Source organism: Electrona antarctica, assembly GCF_951216825.1.
Source record: "Electrona antarctica genome assembly, chromosome: 4".
In the NCBI taxonomy this organism is placed as follows: Eukaryota; Metazoa; Chordata; class Actinopteri; order Myctophiformes; family Myctophidae; genus Electrona; species Electrona antarctica.
In genome coordinates this window covers 57,067,744-57,087,586 of record NC_136809.1, presented here as the reverse complement: position 1 = coordinate 57,087,586, position 19,843 = coordinate 57,067,744, and the positions used below count along the sequence as shown (strand labels likewise).

Below are 19,843 nucleotides of genomic sequence, written 5' to 3'. Positions count from 1 at the left end.
TGTTTAGTGTTGTGTACTGCTTCTTGGGTCTTCCCATTCTAGTTTCTGTATTATCATTATCATTATCATTATCATATTTGCTTAGTCCAATTAAGCCTAGGATCTACCACTCCCAAGTATAGTTGAGCCTCTGTTACCTGTTCCCAAAGTGGGGTCCGGGGACCCCAAGGGGTCCTTGAGGGAGTTCCCAGGGGGTCCCCAGCTAAATGATAGTTTGGAACCAAATGGACCCTTATGGGTCTGTTAACTCAGAGTTAAATTAACATTGATTTTACAATATAAATTGGGGTCCCAGAGATAGAAATGCCATTAAATGGGGGGTCCGTAAACTGGGGGTCCTTGAAATTAAGGCTAAGTAGTATCAATTTGGGGGTCCTTGACATGAAAAAGTTTGCGAACCACGGAGATAGAGAGTTGTCAGTAAATATAATATGCAAGTAAAACAAACAACTTAAGAACTTGAATGAATACAGTGCATCGTATCTAATAGCCAATGAGCTAGCCCGGGACATTGATGCATGCCAAAAGTACTTGAACATGTCAGCGTTATATAATACATTGCACATTATTAATATTATGATATTATCATCACCAACATCACTTATAAAGAATTGCTCCATATGGATTTTAATATGCATTTAAAGTAGGGGTGTACGATTATGAAATCAATCTTGACCGATATCCGATCTCCGATTATTTGCAGGGTCATATCTGCTGATACCGATTCTGACCGATTCCGATATTATACAGAGGACCACAATGGAAACAAGCCTAGGTCCTAGACCGGGGCTTGGCCCAAAGCCTGTTAATAAAGTATTCAATCAATCAATAAATAGCCTATACTCGTAGAATTATTATTATTATTTTTTTATTTTTAAAGTGTCTTCTAAAGTGTCTCCCTCAAAGACGTCCATTGTGTATGTTTTTAGCGACAAGCGGACGAAATCAAATCCATGTGTTTAGATCCCCGTCGTGGCTCAACGGCATTCCAATAATACGCTTCCAATCAGATCGTTTTTTTTACTCAACGCGAACAGCAGGGATTCGGTCGGTGTAGGCATACCTACCGGATCTTCTTTCTACACAAATTAGTCAAAACAAGACAAAATTGACATTTTTGATTAACAATAAAACAGCATGAGTTTTCCTGATGTCATAAACGGTCAGAATCAGCTTTTGTTGTGTTGGTTTATGTGCTAAAAGAGTGACTTTGAGAGCTGTTTCCCCGTTACAATGGAAGTCAATGAGCAACTGTTTTTATTTCTTAAATTGCTAATAAACAACACAACGGGGCGAAATAACTCATGGAATGGACTAGTTTGCCCATAATAAGGCAAGAAAACAACCCAAGCCTCTCAAAAAGTGGTCTTACCCTTTAATTTTCGTTTTTTTTGTCAGCCTTCATCCAATCAGGATAGAGAGGGGCCTTCCTCCAATCATGATCGAGCGGGGGCGGGCCTTGTTGGCCTGTTGTGCGTCCCCCCACTGTAGAGCTCGTGCATGTGCACATCTTGTTACCAGGGCGGACCGGGGTTTTTTCCAAATCACCCAAATCACTGTTATAGTTTTATTATCGCATCTGTGTATCCATGTATTGTGAATTTGCAGACTGCATAAAATACGTTTCCGAAGGCAAAAAGAAAACAAAGTACTTTGAGATTGAAGATATAATCAGCTTTAAATATTTAACAATGTACAGTAATTAAGTTCATATATATACAGAACAAAAAAAACACATGTAGGTAAAATACAGTATTTGGATGGAGCAAATACGTCTGTGAAATTCATGGAGACCTGCCTGGCGAGTGAGAATTCACACATCAGTCACTTTAGCTTGAATGAGCTTAGTTATGAAAATGAATTCAGGCATTGCCAATTACCTTCAGAAGCATATACCCTCAGCTTTTGCCAACCCAAAGCTCTCTCCATATTCTGCTCTGCCTTATTCCCTCCCAGAAAATAATGGAAATCTGACAGCCTGCCTGGAATAACAATTGAGAAGAGTCCTCAGGGGATGTTTCTTACTCTCGCCTTTCATCTTCGTTTCTTCTTGTTTTCCGTTGGCCTGTTGAGATCCTCTGGGAATTTGTGGCTTTGGTGTATCTCCCCTTTTAGCTTCTTAAAGCTCTAATGCATGATCCAGACAAACAAGATGATAGCCAAGCCACAGACAGGAAGCAGGTATAACTGAAATGATTTAACTCTTAACACAATAAGTGCCGGGATTCCTTCAAAAATAGAAGCTCTGGGATGGGGTGCCGGAAAGACATTTCCGCTTTTACTCTGAAAACTAAATTTATTTGAAATTCAATAAAAAAAGGTTACTTTTCAGGATTCCAATTCAAAAATAGCAAAAAAAAATTCAGGTTTTCAATTCAAACATAGCGAAAATAGCTGATCTAAGCGTGCGTAACATCCCGGAAAAGACGCGCTGTGATTGGCCAGTAGTCAGCGAGAGACATGGAGGAGTCGCGTGAGTGACGTTTTGTCCAAGTTTATTTGGAGTTTTGGGAAGTTAATTCTTTAACAATGTTTGCTACCGTCTGCAGAGCATCGTAGCCTGGAGCAGTGGTTCCCAAAGTGGGGTCCGGGGACCCCCAGGGGTTCCCGAGGGAGTTCCAGGAGGTCCCCAGCTAAATGATTGTTTGGAACCAATAATGGACCCTTATGGGTCTGTAACTCTGAGAGTGTATAAATGGAACCACATGGTTCCATTTGTACACTCTCAGAGTTAAATTAACAGTGATTTTACAATATAAATTGGGGTCCAAGAGATAGAAATGCCATTACATCGGGGTCCGTAGCCTAATGCATGTGGGGGTCCATGAAATTAATGTTGTTTCGGAATCACTGCTAGAGCCGTACAAATCCTCTCTTATCGGGGTCACTGGCATATCTCTTCAAATGGGGGGTCCGCGGGCTAATTAGTGTCAATTTGGGTGTCCTTGACATGAGAAAAGTTTGGGACCCACTGGCCTAGAAAGCACAGGTGTATGTCATCCTGCTAATTGCCTTGACGTGTAGGTGATTAATTAACTATACTCAGTACACCTGGTAGACCACTGCAGGCGTGGTGAGTTCCCTGCACTGCATGAGAACAACACACTTGTCATGAGCTTATTTAAGCGGAAAAAAGGGAATTATAAATATTTAGATGCGTTTAACACACTTTGTAAATCGTTTGAGGCCATTTAAACAAACGGTATATGTTTATGCTCCACGTAAACATAGTAGCCTAAGGGGGAGAAATGACAAGCAAACAAGCAAACTTCAACACCTTATGCTAATTGGGCTATCACACAATATATACATCATTAATTACTGCAGCCAGGTTGTCAGGGAGACTTCCAACAATTAGTTTGTTCGAGTCGATGTTTTCTTCGACGTACTGGCGTTGGCTGCGAATCACGATGAACAAGTATATTGACAGTATACTCGCCCTATACATTAATTAAGCGATGCCCTCATGACGAGTATAGGCTCGTCTTAAGGCATTTGATATCGCTATAAGAAAGACTCGCTGTGTTTCGTTTTTTTGGAATGGCTCCAGGTCTCACCAGCATTGCTTCCATTTCTCCATAGCCTTTATAGCTTCTGTATTTGCCGCGGCCTTTGCACGCTCCTTTCTTAGAAAGTATACGGCGCTGTCCGTGGTTTTGAACAGATCGGTGATGTCCGTAGGTCATTCGTGTGATTATCCGGTGATCGTGATTGGAACATTGGCGTTTTCTAGAGCAAGGAGTTTAAAAGCACACAGTGAGAATACAATATTATAAGGAAGCCACAAAAGTACAAAAAAGGTAAAAGCACAAATATAAAGGCAGTCCATCCAATCAACGCTGCATGACAAATCACAGCATAAGTGTGAATTCATCATTTAGACCAGGGGTGTCAAACTGGTGATCCGTGGGCCGCATGCGGCCCAGGGAGAGGTCCAATGCGGCCCTCAAGATGATTTTCAAAAAGGAAACAACGCTGCTACTCCCCCTCCCCCACCTGCCCCGCTAATGGCCCTGCTGTAGACTGCTTTGTCTCTGCCCAGGTGCGGAATGTTGTCACTGATGGGCTCGTTAACAGTCTATTCAACTACTAGTTGAGTTGTTGTGGATTACTCTCCTCACACTCTGATACAGCAGGACATGGAGAGGTTAACCATAGTTGTTACAGCTCAGTAGAGTTTAATTTCCCTTACCAAGTGAGGTATTTAGTCACGATAGTCAAAGCAGAGATTTAATGATGGCTACATGTCAATTTGCCATTTTGGATATTTTTGATAAAATAATGATGATTAATGGTTAATGATTTTAACTATTTTCAAGTGGTTTATTGGGTCTTTTTTCCACCTCTCATACCAAACGTCTTGTAGCCTACAACTGTATTACAAATAAAGTCAATTTATGTCAATAAACAGTCTAGAAAACAAAGCCAAGTGAAACTGTGTAAGTCAACGCACGTGAGCTGCAACTGGCCGCGGCCTTCATCAAGTCACCTTTCGCGCAATGTGGCCCTTGCCCCAAAATGAGTTTGACACCCCTGATTTAGACCCTTAGGGGCCATGCAGGGTTTGCAATGTAAATATCCAGAATGTTTCTCTTCTTTTTAGCATGATCCCCCCCCCCCCCCCCCTTCACTGACTGTACATACACTGTTTTTTCGTACTGCTTTTTATTATTGGTACCTTACTGGGTGCTACTACTAACACAATTATGATTGCTTTTTGTACTGCATTGGAGTGATGCCAACAGCTTAATTTTGCTGTGCACGTGTGTAACAGTGTTCAATGACAAAATACAATCCATTCATCCACCTCTGGGTGGCATTTGGACTTGTTCTATCCCCTGGAATCTATGTCATGCTTTATAAGTCATTAAAATGAACAGCGACAGGATAGTCTCTGTTGTTGGTTTGCATAATTAGGGGCGCAAATTGAGCCCTGCATGCTGGTGCCCGAAACTTAAAGTAATTGTATTTCATGACAAGGCGTGATAAACTCATTGGGGGGGGGGGGGGGGGGGGGGGGTTGTCGAGTCGTCTTGATGCAACAGAAAAAACTTTAAAGCTTCAAGGCCGCCGTCATGTGAAATATTGGTATACAAACTTGTCAAATCCAAAGTTACTAATAAGGCATCATCTGGGATATTTTGAATACTAGAAATCTTATTAATAAAGATATATGACGGTATAGGGATTTAGTAAGGGAATTTTATCAGGTATTTGACCAATCTGGGAACTAAATCGTTACCAAGAAATGTCTTCACCAATGTGTTTCTAAAGGTGTCTAATAACATGTACCAAAAGTTTGAAATTCAACTCCCGTGGGAAATTGAGTTATTAGCCATAATATGTGACCATACCCTTAACATCCTATATAAGGCAAAAAAGTCTAAATTTCATCATTCTTTAAGTAGCATGTGACATATGAAACTAGGGTGTTTTCATGATTCTGAATCCATTCCAAGCATTAGTTTTGCACAAAAAACACTCCTTGGGCTAAATTAGGCCATATCCACTTGACCAAATGTGCTGACCTCATCACTTTGTATGGCCGTTTTCCTCCCAAGGAGTGTTTTTTGTGCAAAACTAATGCTTGGAATGGATTCAGAATCATGAAAACACCCTAGTTTCATATGTCACATGCTACTTAAAGAATGATGAAATTTGGACTTTTTTGCCTTATATAGGATGTTAAGGGTATGGTCACATATTATGCTAATAACTCAATTTCCCACGGGAGTTGAATTTCAAACTTTTAGTACATGTTATTAGACACCTTTAGAAACACATTGGTGAAGAAATTTCTTGGTAACGATTTAGTTCCCAGATTTCCATAGATTTCTCTTACTAATTGTGCAAAAGGCTTAATATGGGCATCAACAAAGGCAGATAGTGGAGACAGCAAGGAGTCGGTATGGGCCACAATAGGCCGGCCTGGAGGATTCTCTAAGGATTGATGTATCTTGGGTAGGGTGTAGAAAACAGGTCGGATTGGGTGCTGGTTATGTAGAAAATCAAATTCAGGTTTAGATCCAAACCTTTCAATTTAGCCTCTTCCAAGTAAGACGAAACAATACTCTGAAATGAGTTAGTTGGGTCAGATTTAAATTTCTTATAGACTTTAGCATTAGACAGTTGGGAGAGCATTTCTGCTTTATATTTATCAGCATCTTATCAGCAAATAGGAGGAATAGCAGATCTACAAGCTCATAGCGCAGCACCGAGTGCCGCGCTACAAGCTTGTAGATCTGCTATTTTTTTTAAATCGTGATGTGGTGCAAATGTGGTGCAAATCTTTGAATATATTATTTCAGAGCAAACGTTTTTAACTCATGTCTTTGCTTCTGGGGTGTCCCTGGAACAACATTATTTTCAGATGGGGGGTTGCGGCCAATTACATATATATTTGGGGGTCCTTCACATGAAAATGTTTGAGGACCACTGATATAGAAACATAGGCCTACAGTAGGTTTTTCAGAAAACGGTCAGGATTTAGAAGGCATTTGTAGAATCGTCCTCGCGTCCAAATGCGTTAATAACCAAGTCTTTAGAGTCCATAAGTTCCTTTAATGCTGTTTTATTATCTCTCTAACAACACAAGTACCCAAATCCACTATATGGTTATTTATGTCTAAAATAAATCACGGCAATCTGGTTAGTTAGATTGATACTTCAGCTGTGTCTTATTGTGTTACATTAACTCACCGAACAGGATATAAATCATAGTGCTTAGAAGCCTCGGAGCTGGACAATTACACATAACTGATTGATATGATTCATTGAAAATGTTATTTCACAGTATGCAGCAATGGGTACGTTTCAAACAAAAGCACAAGTCAGTGCAAAGACTGTTACTGTGGACGACACTGATACTTTGTTTACAACGGGGTCCACCATTTTCAATTCATCAGAACATTTAGAGACGTACAGATATAGGCTTCACTTCTATTAAAAAACAGGACATCGTCATATAAGGAAGTTAAAAGGGAAAAACATATACAGTCAGGGGAAACGGGGGCGGGGGGGAACTCAGACTTAAAAAAAACTTTAAAAATAAAATGTTATTGCAATTTATGAGCTACGTTTTACTTGTTATTTTACGGGGGCGAGTTTCAAATTGCAGCCATCCATATAGGTGCCCGCTTTGGGAGCGGTTTTGAAGGAGTCAAGGGATTTGCATGTCTTAATGGCTGTTGGTAGGTAGGGCATTCCACATTTTGGTGGCATATAGGAGTGAAATGAATTTAGTCCCTTGTGCGCTGACATAGAAACATAGGTTTTTCAGAAAACTGTCATTTATTTCGAAGACATTTTTCAGGATCGGCCGTGGGTCTAAAATGGGTTCACTCACCGAACAAGATATAATTCATAGTGGTTCTAGAAGCCTCATGGCTGGCTGGACAATTACACGTAGCTTAATTGTTGCATGAAAGCAAGGAACAAAAATGACAGAGAAGGATTCGTTTCTCTCTCTTCTCTGTGGATGACCTGCCTGAGTGGTTTATGTGGTTGATACAGCTGGTCCACTTCCATTTTGAACAATGAATACATAATGGAAATACCCTGAGAGTCACACACAGACAGACATTTTATTCAGAGCGAGAGTATAGCGTTATACCACTCCCGGCTCGTTTGTTCTGCTATGATCTTCCACTTCATTGTCTCTTTCTTTAATTCATTCTGGGCGGGAACCCCTTTTGGTGTTTTAAGCATTACGTTATGCTTTAGCTATTGAAAAATAGCAGATCTACAAGCTCATAGCGCGCCACCGAGTGGCGCGCTATGAGCTTGTATGGTCTGCTATTTTTTGAAAAATCGTGAAAATGTGGCGCAAATCTTTGAATATATATTCTTTCAGGGGTTTTTAACTCAAATTTTTGCTTCTGGGAGGTCCCTGGAACAACATATTTTCAGATGGGAGTCGGAGGCCAAATACATATAATTCTAGGGGTCCTTGACATGAAATATTGAGAACCACTGACAGAAACATTTTTCAGATTTTTTTTTAAAAATTTCGACGTCAGGCCAAAATGGCTTAATTCTTCTCTACCTTTTCTCTCTGTCCCTCCCTCCCTCCCCCTTCTTTTCTCTGTCTGCTTTATTGTCTTTCCCACAGCTCCACACATTCTCTGTTTACCCGTTCTCCATCTCTCCTTAGCAATGTAAATCCGTGTGTTTACCCCGCCTTTCATTCTCTCTCTCTCTCTCTCTCTCTCTCTCTCTCTCTCTCTCTCTCTCTCTCTCTCTCTCCCAGTTAGCTGTTGAAAAATAGGTTATATGGACTGATTGGGTTATTTCACTAGCTGTTGCTCTCCTACAGTACAGTATGTTGTTATGCACTACAGTTGACAGCGTGTCTCCTTCCCTGCCTCAGGACTTGGCGGAACGCTTACTGAGAAAAACAAAAAGAACAAAACAAGACGTGTAACTTGTGTCCAACCTGCCATGCACGCACGGCACACAACGGGATGCTTAATTCTCCCCTCAGATTCATATTTGTGTTGGTTTTTAAAGGTAGTAAGTGTTGTAATCTAAGTACTGGACCCTCGTCTGGTTTGACAGACAGGTAGTGTGTGCAGGCTGGGTGGTGTGTGACAATCCTGTTGAAGTTTTCCTTTGGTACGGCGACTGCGGCGGCGGGTACCCGGGAGAACAAATTAACGAGACACGAGACAGTATCACGCTAAGGTTCACAAAGTTTATTACACAAACAGGAAACATATATAGTGCTGGATCATAATGACGTGACAATAAGATATGAGACAGAAGAACGTGCCTACTGCAGCAAGGCTGACCTTGCTGCCGCCTAGATGTCTCTCGTAGCCTATCTATAAAGTATGCTACAGTACAGGCAGTACACAATACATATCAAGTACACTGTATCTCAAGTTCAAGTACATAGACTAAGATGTACTGTGCATGGGCTAATATCATAACAGTAAGTGATTTTCTTTAGTTCGAATAAGTGTTAAAAAGCTCTATGTCGTGATAGTACTCTGTTTGTTCAGAAACCGAAACTGAAACTTGGCATACCAATTTTATCCAATGATTACTATCACAGTATAGAGATTTAACGTTTTAACAAAAAATTACTTGTTTTAAGCAAAAAAATATCACGTACTCTACCTTGAAATAAAATTGACGTACTGTAGCTCCTGGGTATATGTGGGCTAGACCAGGAGAAGGCAGACGTTCGTTGAAAATAGCTGATCTACAAGCTCACTTGTAGATCAAAAAGAAGGAGGGGGCTCGGTATAGACCCCTGAGGGGACACCAGTCAATGAACTATATATAGGGTTTCACCGGCTCAATCAATATTTTCCCAAGGTTGCTTGATAGCCATTGAACAATGGATCCAATATATTGACTCACCCCATGCCTCCGTGACGGTAACATTTTTACCTCCCTGTTCACATGCATTGAACAATCTGCAAACACACTGTATTCTGTGTAAGGCCTGGCAAGTCACACACAATTATGTCTCCAACATACTTAGACATTTATTTATACATTCAGTTATTTACGTGCTTTGTTTTTGTGTATCATTTTTCAAGTTGTTTGACCTCTGTGCGCTTTCTTGTAGTGTGTGTCTTTACAGTCGTGCAAATGTATCCTAATATAAATAGAAATCATCTAAGCATAGGCCTATAGCTTGTTGCTTAGCAGAAAAGGAAATAAATAAAAAAAGCTCTGAAGATATTTTAAAATATATTTCCCTGAACGAAAATGGCAGCTTCCTTACTCGGATTTAGTTCCAGACTCTATGGGTGCGTTCGGAAATGCGCCCTGAACGCACTGGTGTGCTCTCTTGTCGTTCGTTTATTCAGTGCACTCTGTGCGTTGTCGTTCGAAAATCCAGTGCGCTGCGCACCGGGTGTGCCGAGTGCCCGCACTGAGCGACCCTACCCTGAAGCTGGGGTTGTCCAGTGTGAATGCGTCACAGCTGTGGTCGTTCGTAAATAAGGCACACTGAACCAATATGTGTTTGCCCGACCCGGCCGGTCGAGGAGTGAATCTACGAGTCATTCCACGAAACCGGAACGATTTTCGGTATCCCTCTGACCTTTTTCAGGTGTATTTTATCAACAAAATCTTATTTTTTTAAAAGCTTTTTTTTTTCATCAATTGAAAGTTGCGTAAAAATTACATGCATTTTATCTTCATATCAGAAATGATCTTGATTCCTTTTAGTGCCGTGGTTTTCAAACAGTGGGCCGGGGACCACCAGTGGTCCTTTAAGGGGTTCCAGGTGGTCCCCATGCTAAATAATCAAGAGTTGGTAACTAAATGGGCCCTTATTAGATCTTTAACACTTGAGAGCGTAAAATGAAACCAAATGGACCCGTACGGGTCCATTTGGTTTCATGTTGTGCTCTCAAGAGTTAAATTATTTTTAAACGACAACAAAATATTCAAAGTTTCGGAGTTCGGAGATGATAAATCTCATCACATGGTGGTTCCGTGGCTCAAATGCCGAATAAATAATGTGACTTGATATGAAAAAAGGTTGAAAACCACTGTTTTTAGTAGTAATATAAGTAAGTAGCCTTGCCGAGCCATGAGACCCATAGGAGCAGGAGCCTATCTCATGTTTCTGTATAGCCATGAGGCCCATAGGGCAGGAGCCTATCTCCTGTTTCTGTAGCCATGAGGCCCATAGGGCAGGAGCCTATCTCCTGTTTCTGTAGCCATGAGGCCCATAGGGCAGGAGCCTATCTCCTGTTTCTGTAGCCATGAGGCCCATAGGGGCAGGAGCCTATCTCCTGTTTCTGTAGCCATGAGGCCCATAGGGGCAGGAGCCTATCTCCTGTTTCTGTAGCCATGAGGCCCATAGGGCAGGAGCCTCCTGTTTCGGTAGTCATGAGGCCCATAGGACAGGAGCCTATCTCCTGTTTCTGTAGCCATGAGGCCCATAGGGCAGGAGCCTATCTCCTGTTTCTGTAGCGTGAGGCAGCTTGATGTATACAAATACACCCCCTGGACATGACGCTAGTACATGTATGTCGCAGGGACTTCAATCCAACCCTTGATGCTGAGTGTCAAGCAGGGAGGCACCGGGTCCCATTGTTTAGAGTCTTTGGTATGACCCGGCCCGGGGTTTGAACCCCACCCTCCCAGTCCCAGGGCGGACACTCAACCACAAGGCCACTGATCTGTTTTTTAGTAGACACCCCCCTATTTTGTCCATTTTTTTTCATGTTCCCAATGGCCTCCGCCCCCCCCCCCCCCCGGAGAGGAGTTGAATCTATAGCATAACCCGGTATTGGACAGGCTCCTCGATAATGCATAATATTATATCCTGCGGTTTGCTATAGGCGACGTCAAGCGAATTAGGAAGGCATAAAATATGAACGCCTCCTGTTCAATCACAGAGGCCTGTCTTCTCGGGTGAGTCCAATTCTATACGTAATGGATACAATTGGTAACTGGATATCAAACCCTATATTCACTGCTGGAAAAAAGAAGATGGCACTTCAACTTGAATTTCATTTTGGTGAATATCCCCCGCATGAATGGTAAAGAATAGAAAAACACACACATTCTGATCAAGGGCACCCTGTGTCTGTCTGTCATTAGAGCTATCCACATCGCATGCTTTGGTGAATCATTGTCACATGAAGGACAATAGCTAGGTCTCTATTTAACCCCTCGCTCAAGAATTGAAAGAAAAAGAAGATAAGTACGGCTATTACCATAATAAGTAACACACCGACATTATCATATATTATATATTATATTATAATGTTTCAGATGTCAAAAATGTCTAAGATGACGGATTGATGATGGATGATGATAGTCATGGAAGGGGGGGACCTTCTGAAAGCTTCACGGGCAAAGATAATCATCTTCAGAATCGCAAACTAATAGGTCAAAATGACCTCTCAGTCGTGCTAGTGTTAAGGTCCACCCTGCCCAAGAAGCATGGCATGGTGCCTCCCCCCCCCATCGGTGCAAATACAATGCAGTGGGGAAGATTATAGGTCTCCTTGAGATTGGCATTAGAATGAGAGAGAGAGGGGAATAATGGTAAACCATTATTATGATGGTGCGTGTGCGTGTGCGTGTGCGTGTGCGTGTGCGTGTGCGTGTGTGTGTGTGTGTGTGTGTGCGCGTCGTTTCTTATTACTCCGGTCCATTGAGTTAGTCCTTAGATGTTTGTCACACTCCGCAGGGTTCATCAACACGAGAGTGACAGCTGAGTTGCAAAATGCGCCGTCCATGTCTTAGTCTCACGTTACCAGACTGTTGCCTCTCGCAATTTATAAATGCTTCCGTCATACGGTCTGGAGCAACGGAAACTCTGATCATGAGTGAAATATAAATGCTTCCGTCATTCAGTCTGGAGCAACGGAAGCTCTGATCATGAGTGAAATATAAATGCTTCCGTCATACGGTCTGGAGCAACGGAAGCTCTGACCATGAGTGAAATATGAATGCTTCCGTCATACGGTCTGGAGCAACGGAAGCTCTGATCATGAGTGAAATATGAATGCTTCCGTCATACGGTCTGGAGCAACGGAAGCTCTGATCATGAGTGAAATATGAACGCTTCCGTCATACGGTCTGGAGCAACGGAAGCTCTGATCATGAGTGAAATATAAATGCTTCCGTCATACGGTCTGGAGCAACGGAAGCTCTGATCATGAGTAAAATGTAAAGCGGAAGTGGAGCCACTTCCTTTTCGTCTTCAGTCGCACAAATAATTCCTAATATACCTGTAAATAGAAATCATCTAAACATATAGTTTGATGCTTAGCAGAAATGGAATTAAAAAAATAAGCTCTAAAGATATTATGAAATATATTTTTGTGCACGTAAATGACATAGATTAATCTGATTTGGGGAGGTGTAGTTCCAGACTATAGCATTCTGGGAGGTGTAGTTCCAGACTATAGCATTCTGGGAGGTGTAGTTCCAGACTATACAGGCCTATTATATAGCATTCTATATAGCAATAGTTGTGTGGCTACGCAAGACTAAAAGACTCTTTATGACTACAAACTAAAGGTAAACATTTGAGCATCTTGTTATAGTGAAGGGGTGGACGGACGGACGGACGGACGGACAGACGGACGGACATTATTCTGTGAGGACCCCAGGAGGAATAGCTGTTGCCAGGTGTAACTAATGGGGATCCTAAATAAACTAAACTAAACCCTTTGTGCAAGTGTATTCATTACTTAACCGATTTTGACCTGGGAACGATTCTACAAATGTCTTCCTGACAGTTTTCTGAAAAACCCAAAAATATATGTAATTGGCCACCGACCTCCATTTAAAAATATGTTGTTCCAGGGACCTCCCCAGAAGCAAAGATTTGAGTTAAAAAACGTTGTCTCTGAAAGAATATATATTCAAAGATTTGCGCCACATTTTCACGATTCTTCAAAAATAGCAGACCTACAAGCTCGTAGCACGGCACTCGGCTTGTAGATCTGCTCTTTTTCAATAGCTAAAGTATAACATAATGCTTAAAACACCAAAAGGGGTTCCCGTTCAGAATGGGTTAAGTCAACTTTTTTGAGTTATCAGTACATTACTTTCCAATACTTTTTCACTTCTACTTCTACCAAATTTGTTATTTTACTCCCAATACATGTATTTGAAAACCTTAGTTACATTGAAATTCCAAATTCCTATGTCATACTATGTCCTGTGGACTGTTACATCACAGTAAATCAGAGCCAGAAACCCCCCAGACCACAGAACATCTACTGAATGTTAAAAGTTCAGGTTTTTTTTTGGGTGCAATTGAGCTCAGAAAACCTATTTTTTTTTAATGTCACTCTCCCTTTAAACCATTTAGGACGTCGAAATTAAAAAAAATGTCTGAAATACCTGTTTCTATGCCCAGTATTTCATGTCAAGGACCCCAAAAATAATATGTAATTGGCCGCCGACCCCCCATCTGAAAATATGTTGTTCCAGGGACCCTCCAGAAGCAAAGATTTGAGTTAAAAACATTGTCTCTGAAAGAATATATATTCAAAGATTTGCGCCACATTTTCACGATTTTTCCAAAATAGCAGACCTACAAGCTCTGAGCTTGTAGATCTGCTATTTTTCAATAGCTAAAGTATAACATAATGCTTAAAACACCAAAAGGGGTTCCCGTTCAGAATGGGTTAAGTAACATTTTTTGAGTTATCAGTACATTACTTAATAATAATAATAATAATAATAATACATTTCATTTATAACGCACTTTACATTTGAAACAAATCTCAAAGTGCTACAACAAGAAAAAATTATCTTAAAATAATGCATGATTAAATAAAAGGACTAAAATTAGCACATTTCATGGTATACTGCTAAAAGGATTAAAAGCACACCGGGCAACTAATGGTCCAACTGGCCAAATGCCTTGTTAAAAAGAAATGTCTTAAGTCCCCTTTTAAAAGCGTCCACGGATTGTGGTGCTCTCAGGTGGTCGGGGAGGGCATTCCCCAGCCGAGGAGCAGCTGAACAGAAGGCCCGGTCCCCCATGGTGCGGAGTTTTGTTTTGGTGGTTTTGAGTGTGTTAGAATTTCCAGAGCGGAGGGAGCGGGTGGAGGCTGGGGGTTCAATGAGTTCCTTCAGATAGGAAGGGGCGTTGCTGTGGATGCACTGATGGGTGAGGAGGCAGACCTTGTATTCTATCCTGGAGGAGACGGGAAGCCAGTGAAGGGAATGGAGTATGGGTGTGATATGATCGTATTTCCATTTTTACACCCAAGTTGGTGACTACAGGTGAGAGGGGGAGGTCCTGGGTGGAGAAGGTGATGCTGGTTATTGGGGATGATTTGACCTGGTGTGGGGTGCCGATGAGAATGGCGTCTGTCTTGGAGCTGTTGAGTTGGAGAAAGTTATCAGTCATCCACGCCTTTATCTACTTGCAGTATTTCCAATACTTTTTCACTTCTACTTCTACCAAATTTGTTATTTTGTGTCATATTATGTCCTGGACTGTTACATCACAGCAAATCACTTGTTTGAGCCAGAAAAGCCCCAGACCACAGAACATCTACTGAATGTTAAAAGTTCAGGGTTTTTTGGGGGGTGCAATTGAGCTCAGAAAACCTATAAAACAAAATAAGAAAAAATACAAAAAACTTTTTTTTTAATGTCACTCTCCCTTTAACCCAGATACAGAGTCATTACATAAAGACAGAAGAGTCCCAGACTGGCTGTACTACCTTTTATAAAAAGCTCAATGCGCTACAAAGTGCTGTGAACGGCATATTTAAAAAGAACAGCCATAAAACATAACATCACTACTATCAATATGGTAATTTTCCCGCCGCTGTAGAGATCGTAAACGGATTTTTTTTCCCCCTTCTGTGTGTGTGTGCGTGCGTGCGTACGCGTGTGTGCGCGTGTCTGTGTGTGTGTGTGTGTGTGTGTGTGTGTGTGTGTGTGTGTGTGTGTGTGTGTGTGTGTGTGTGCGTGCACGATCAGGTTGTGCTTAACAGGTCAATAAAGATGAGGAATGTGTGCGTTAGCAAGGAAGGCTACAGCGCTAACTTGAAGGGCACCTTTCTTTTGGTTTTGCCTCTCCCATCCTGCACGTGTTACTATCTGGGACAGATTGCACCTGAACCTGCTGCTGCTGCCCTGGCTGCCCCCCCCCCCCCCCATGCCCCTGGACCCCATGCCCCTGCCCCCCCATGCCCCTGGGCCCTCCATGCCCCTGTACCCTCCCATGCCCCTGCCCCTCCCATGCCCCTGCCCCCCCCCCCATGCCCCTGGCCCCCATGCCCCTGCCCCCCCATGCCCCTGGCCCCCCCATGCCCCTGGCCCCCATGCCCCTGGCCCCACCATGCCCCTGGCCCCCATGCCCCTGGCCCCCATGCACCTGGCCCCCCCATGCCCCTGGCCCCACCATGCCCCTGCCCCCCCCATGCCCCTGGCCCCCCCATGCCCCTGGCCCCCATGCCCCTGGCCCCCCCATGCCCCATGCCCCCCCCCCATGCCCCTGGCCCCCATGCCCCTGGCCCCCATGCCCCATGGCCCCCATGCCCCTGGCCCCCCCATGGCCCCTGGCCCCCCCATGCCCCTGGCCCCCATGCCCCTGGCCCCCCCATGCCCCTGGCCCCCATGGCCCTGGCCCCCCCATGCCCCTGGCCCCCCATGGCCCCCATGCCCCTGGCCCCCCCATGCCCCTGGCCCCCCCATGCCCCATGGCCCCCATGGCCCCTGCCCCCCCCATGCCCCTGGCCCCCATGCCCCTGGCCCCCCCATGCCCCTGGCCCCCATGCCCCTGGCCCCCCCATACCCCTGCCCCCCCCATGCCCCATGGCCCCCATGCCCCTGGCCCCCATGCCCCTGGCCCCCCCATGCCCCTGGCCCCCCATGCTCCATGGCCCCCATGCCCCTGGCCCCCCCATGCCCCTGGCCCCCATGCCCCTGCCCCCCCCATGCCCCTGGCCCCCCCATGCCCCATGGCACGGGGGAAATACATCTGACGGATGTTCCGGAGGATACATCCGCCGATAGCTTCTCTGCCAAAAATATGCTTTCTGCTTCTCTTTGTTATGGTCTGTTAAACTTACTACCTTCCACTCAAAGCCAGCCAGGATTTCCATTTCATCACTTCCTCGGCCGTTTACCTGAACTTTTCTTTTTTTCGGACCATTCTCACCTGGATAACAGCTATAACGATAACAGCTGTGTAGAAAGATCATTGGTCTCATTGTGTGTTTTATAGCTCATGCTTTGACCTTTTTTAGACGTTTAGAATTAGCCCCGGCAGAACAAACACTTCAATTAGAGAATATATTTGACTGTCGGTCGATGGGCCAATAGGACCTCTGTGTTGAACATCATTAACCCAATCTATATATATGCCATACCCGGGATATCTCGGGGTTATTGCTTAAACCCTCCTTTGCCAACCCGAGAAATCTCGGGTTTCTTTGATGTCATTTTTATCCAGAATTAACAGTGTTTTATTTACCGTCCGTTACCCGTTTTCAGCCTCCGTGGCTAGCCTCCGGTGGCACCCATGGTGTGACGGCATCACATGTCCCAAATCTCGGCGCGCACGCGATCTTTAGCATCTTTAGGCCTCAGGATTGAGATAAAGGACGATGTTTAGATCCCCCACCCACCCCCTTTCCCCCTCACTGTATATGTTTCTTTTTCCCTTTTTACCTCCTATGATGCTTTCCTGTTTTGACTGTATAGTTGTGTATATTCGTACTAAATGTTTTGATGAATTGAAAATGGTGGGCCCTATTGTAAACAAGTGTAATGCTTTATGGTGTCGTCCACTCACAGTTAACAGTTTTTGTATCGAGTTGTACTTGAAATGTATACTGTAATTCTGCAAACTGTTAATAGATCAATCAATCAATCACTAAAACTTGAACCCGACCTCGCGAGCAGTAAACTAATGTTTACATCGGCAGATCACGGCCCCGAGTGAAGCTATGAAATGGAAGGTTATCACTTCCGGTTCAACGAGCGAGTTTCACAGCTCTCTCTAATTTTTGTGCATTATGCTATGTGCTAGTGGAGCCACCTGCTGGAGGCCTGTAATCGGTTTTAAACGCTATCATTTAACCAGCGGGATTTTACTATTTTATAAACTCGCACGCATTTTATCTTGTATGACACAACGCACGATTGGCTGAAGTCCAAACCGATATGTATTTCATTTGGGATTTTCCAAGATTAATGTGCTATTAGAGGTTGGCCTTCATTTTTTTTGTGTGCACATGCAATCTTAGTAAGGGCATTTTATCAGGTATTTGACCAATCTGGGAACTAAATCGTTACCAAGAAATTTCTTCACCAATGTGTTTCTAAAGGTGTCTAATAACATGTACTAAAAGTTTGAAATTCAACTCCCGTGGGGAAGTTGAGTTATTAGCATAATATGTGACCATACCCTTAACATCCTATATAAGGCAAAAAAGTCCAAATTTCATCATTCTTTAAGTAACATGTGACATATGAAACTAGGGTGTTTGCATGATTCTGAATTCATTCCAAGCATTAGTTTTGCACAAAAAACACTCCTTGGGAGGAAAACGGCCACACAAACGTGATGAGGTCAGCACATTTGGTCAAGTGGATATGGCCTAATTTAGCCCAAGGAGTGTTTTTTGTGCAGAACTAATGCTTGGAATGAATTCAGAATCATGCAAACACCCTAGTTTCATATGTCACATGTTACTTAAAGAATGATGAAATTTGGACTTTTTTGCCTTATATAGGATGTTAAGGGTATGGTCACATATTATGCTAATAACTCAACTTTCCCACGGGAGTTGAATTTCAAACTTTTAGTACATGTTATTAGACACCTTTAGAAACACATTGGTGAAGAAATTTCTTGGTAACGATTTAGTTCCCAGATTTTCATAGATTTCTCTTACTATCTGTCATATTATAACCTAGGAATGTCTTCTTCACACTTACGGGCTTTAACCCATTTTGGGGCGGGAACCCCTTTTGGTGTTAGCATTATGGTATGCTTTAGCTATTGAAAAATAGCAGATCTACAAGCTCATAGCGCGCCACCGAGTGGCGCGCTATGAGCTTGTAGGTCTGCTATTTTTGAAAAATCAAAGAACCACTGACATAGAAACGTAGCTTTTTCAGAAAACTGTCAGGATGTAGAAGACATTTTTAGAATCTGATCTCAGGTCATATTGGGATAAAGTACGAGTTTGTTGCCTCTCGTAGGAAAACCCTGTAGGCTCTCTACTGGGTCTTCGGCTGGTCTCAGACCAGCTGGTGCAGCATGCAGTATGCACTCCTTGACCGACCCCACTGTTGATTTCATCGACTAATACTATGACAAAAAAAAAAGCTTGTCGACTAGCTTGTTTTCACTGACGAAAACTAAATGGAAACTAAATGAAAACTAGGGTATTGATGAGTAAAACTAAGACTAAATGTATTGACAATTTGTCAACTTCATCAACAAATACAAATAAAAACTAGACTGAAATGTTAGGAAGGGACTATAGTGGACAAGAGATCCAGTAAAGAGTCATTTTACACTTGGTTGTAGAGCGGTGTAAAATCAGTCATTACGACGGGCACAGAGGCACCGCCGAAATACATTTTAGTCGACCAAATCAACTGTAGATTTAGTCGACTAAAATAAAAAACTAAAACTAAAATCTCACATTTAGTCGACTAAAACCACACACACTAAAACATTCCAGGTGACTAAAATGTGACTATAAAGATAAATAAAAACTATTCAAGAGACTATGGGCAGTATTATGCGTGTCTTAAGTACCAGGTCGTATTACTTAACTTAAGACCTGGATCAATGCCATTTGGCTATTCTGAGTGGCCAAACAGCATTGACCACGCCTCCAGGTCTTAAGTTAAGTATATACGACCTGGTACTTAAGACACGCATAATACTGCCCTATGAGGACTAAAAGTCATATCAAAATTGGTTGTCAACATCAACCCTCCTTGACCCTCCTCTCCCATCTCCCCCCCCCCCCCCCCCCCCTCCCAACAGAACAAGATCATCCTTGACCCGCTGACCTTCAGCGAGGCTCGGTTCCGCCCCTCCCTGGAGGAGCGCCTGGAGAGCATCATCAGCGGAGCGGCGCTCATGGCGGACTCGTCCTGCACGCGGGACGACCGGCGCGAGCGCATCGTGGCCGAGTGCAACGCCGTGCGCCAGGCCCTGCAGGACCTGCTGAGCGAGTACATGAACAACGTGAGTCACTGACGCCTGCATGCGTGCGCTCTCTCTTGTGACTGCATGGATGCAATGACTGTACACGCACGCACGCGAGCGTGCACACACGCGCGCGTGCACACACGCGCGTGCATGCACACGTGCGCACACACACACACACACACACACGTGCGCACACACACACACACACAC

The 19,843-nt window shown here is 43.4% G+C and overlaps 1 protein-coding gene across 1 annotated transcript in view; it reads left to right on the top strand.

The window, feature by feature from the left end:
- The window catches only part of ctnna2 (catenin (cadherin-associated protein), alpha 2), a 782,371-nt gene that overhangs the window by 108,005 nt on the left and 654,523 nt on the right, over positions 1–19,843 (top strand). Inside the window, 1 exon segment of the mRNA XM_079499975.1 lies at positions 19,466–19,669. Within this exon segment, the coding sequence (XP_079356101.1) occupies positions 19,466–19,669 (204 nt within the window).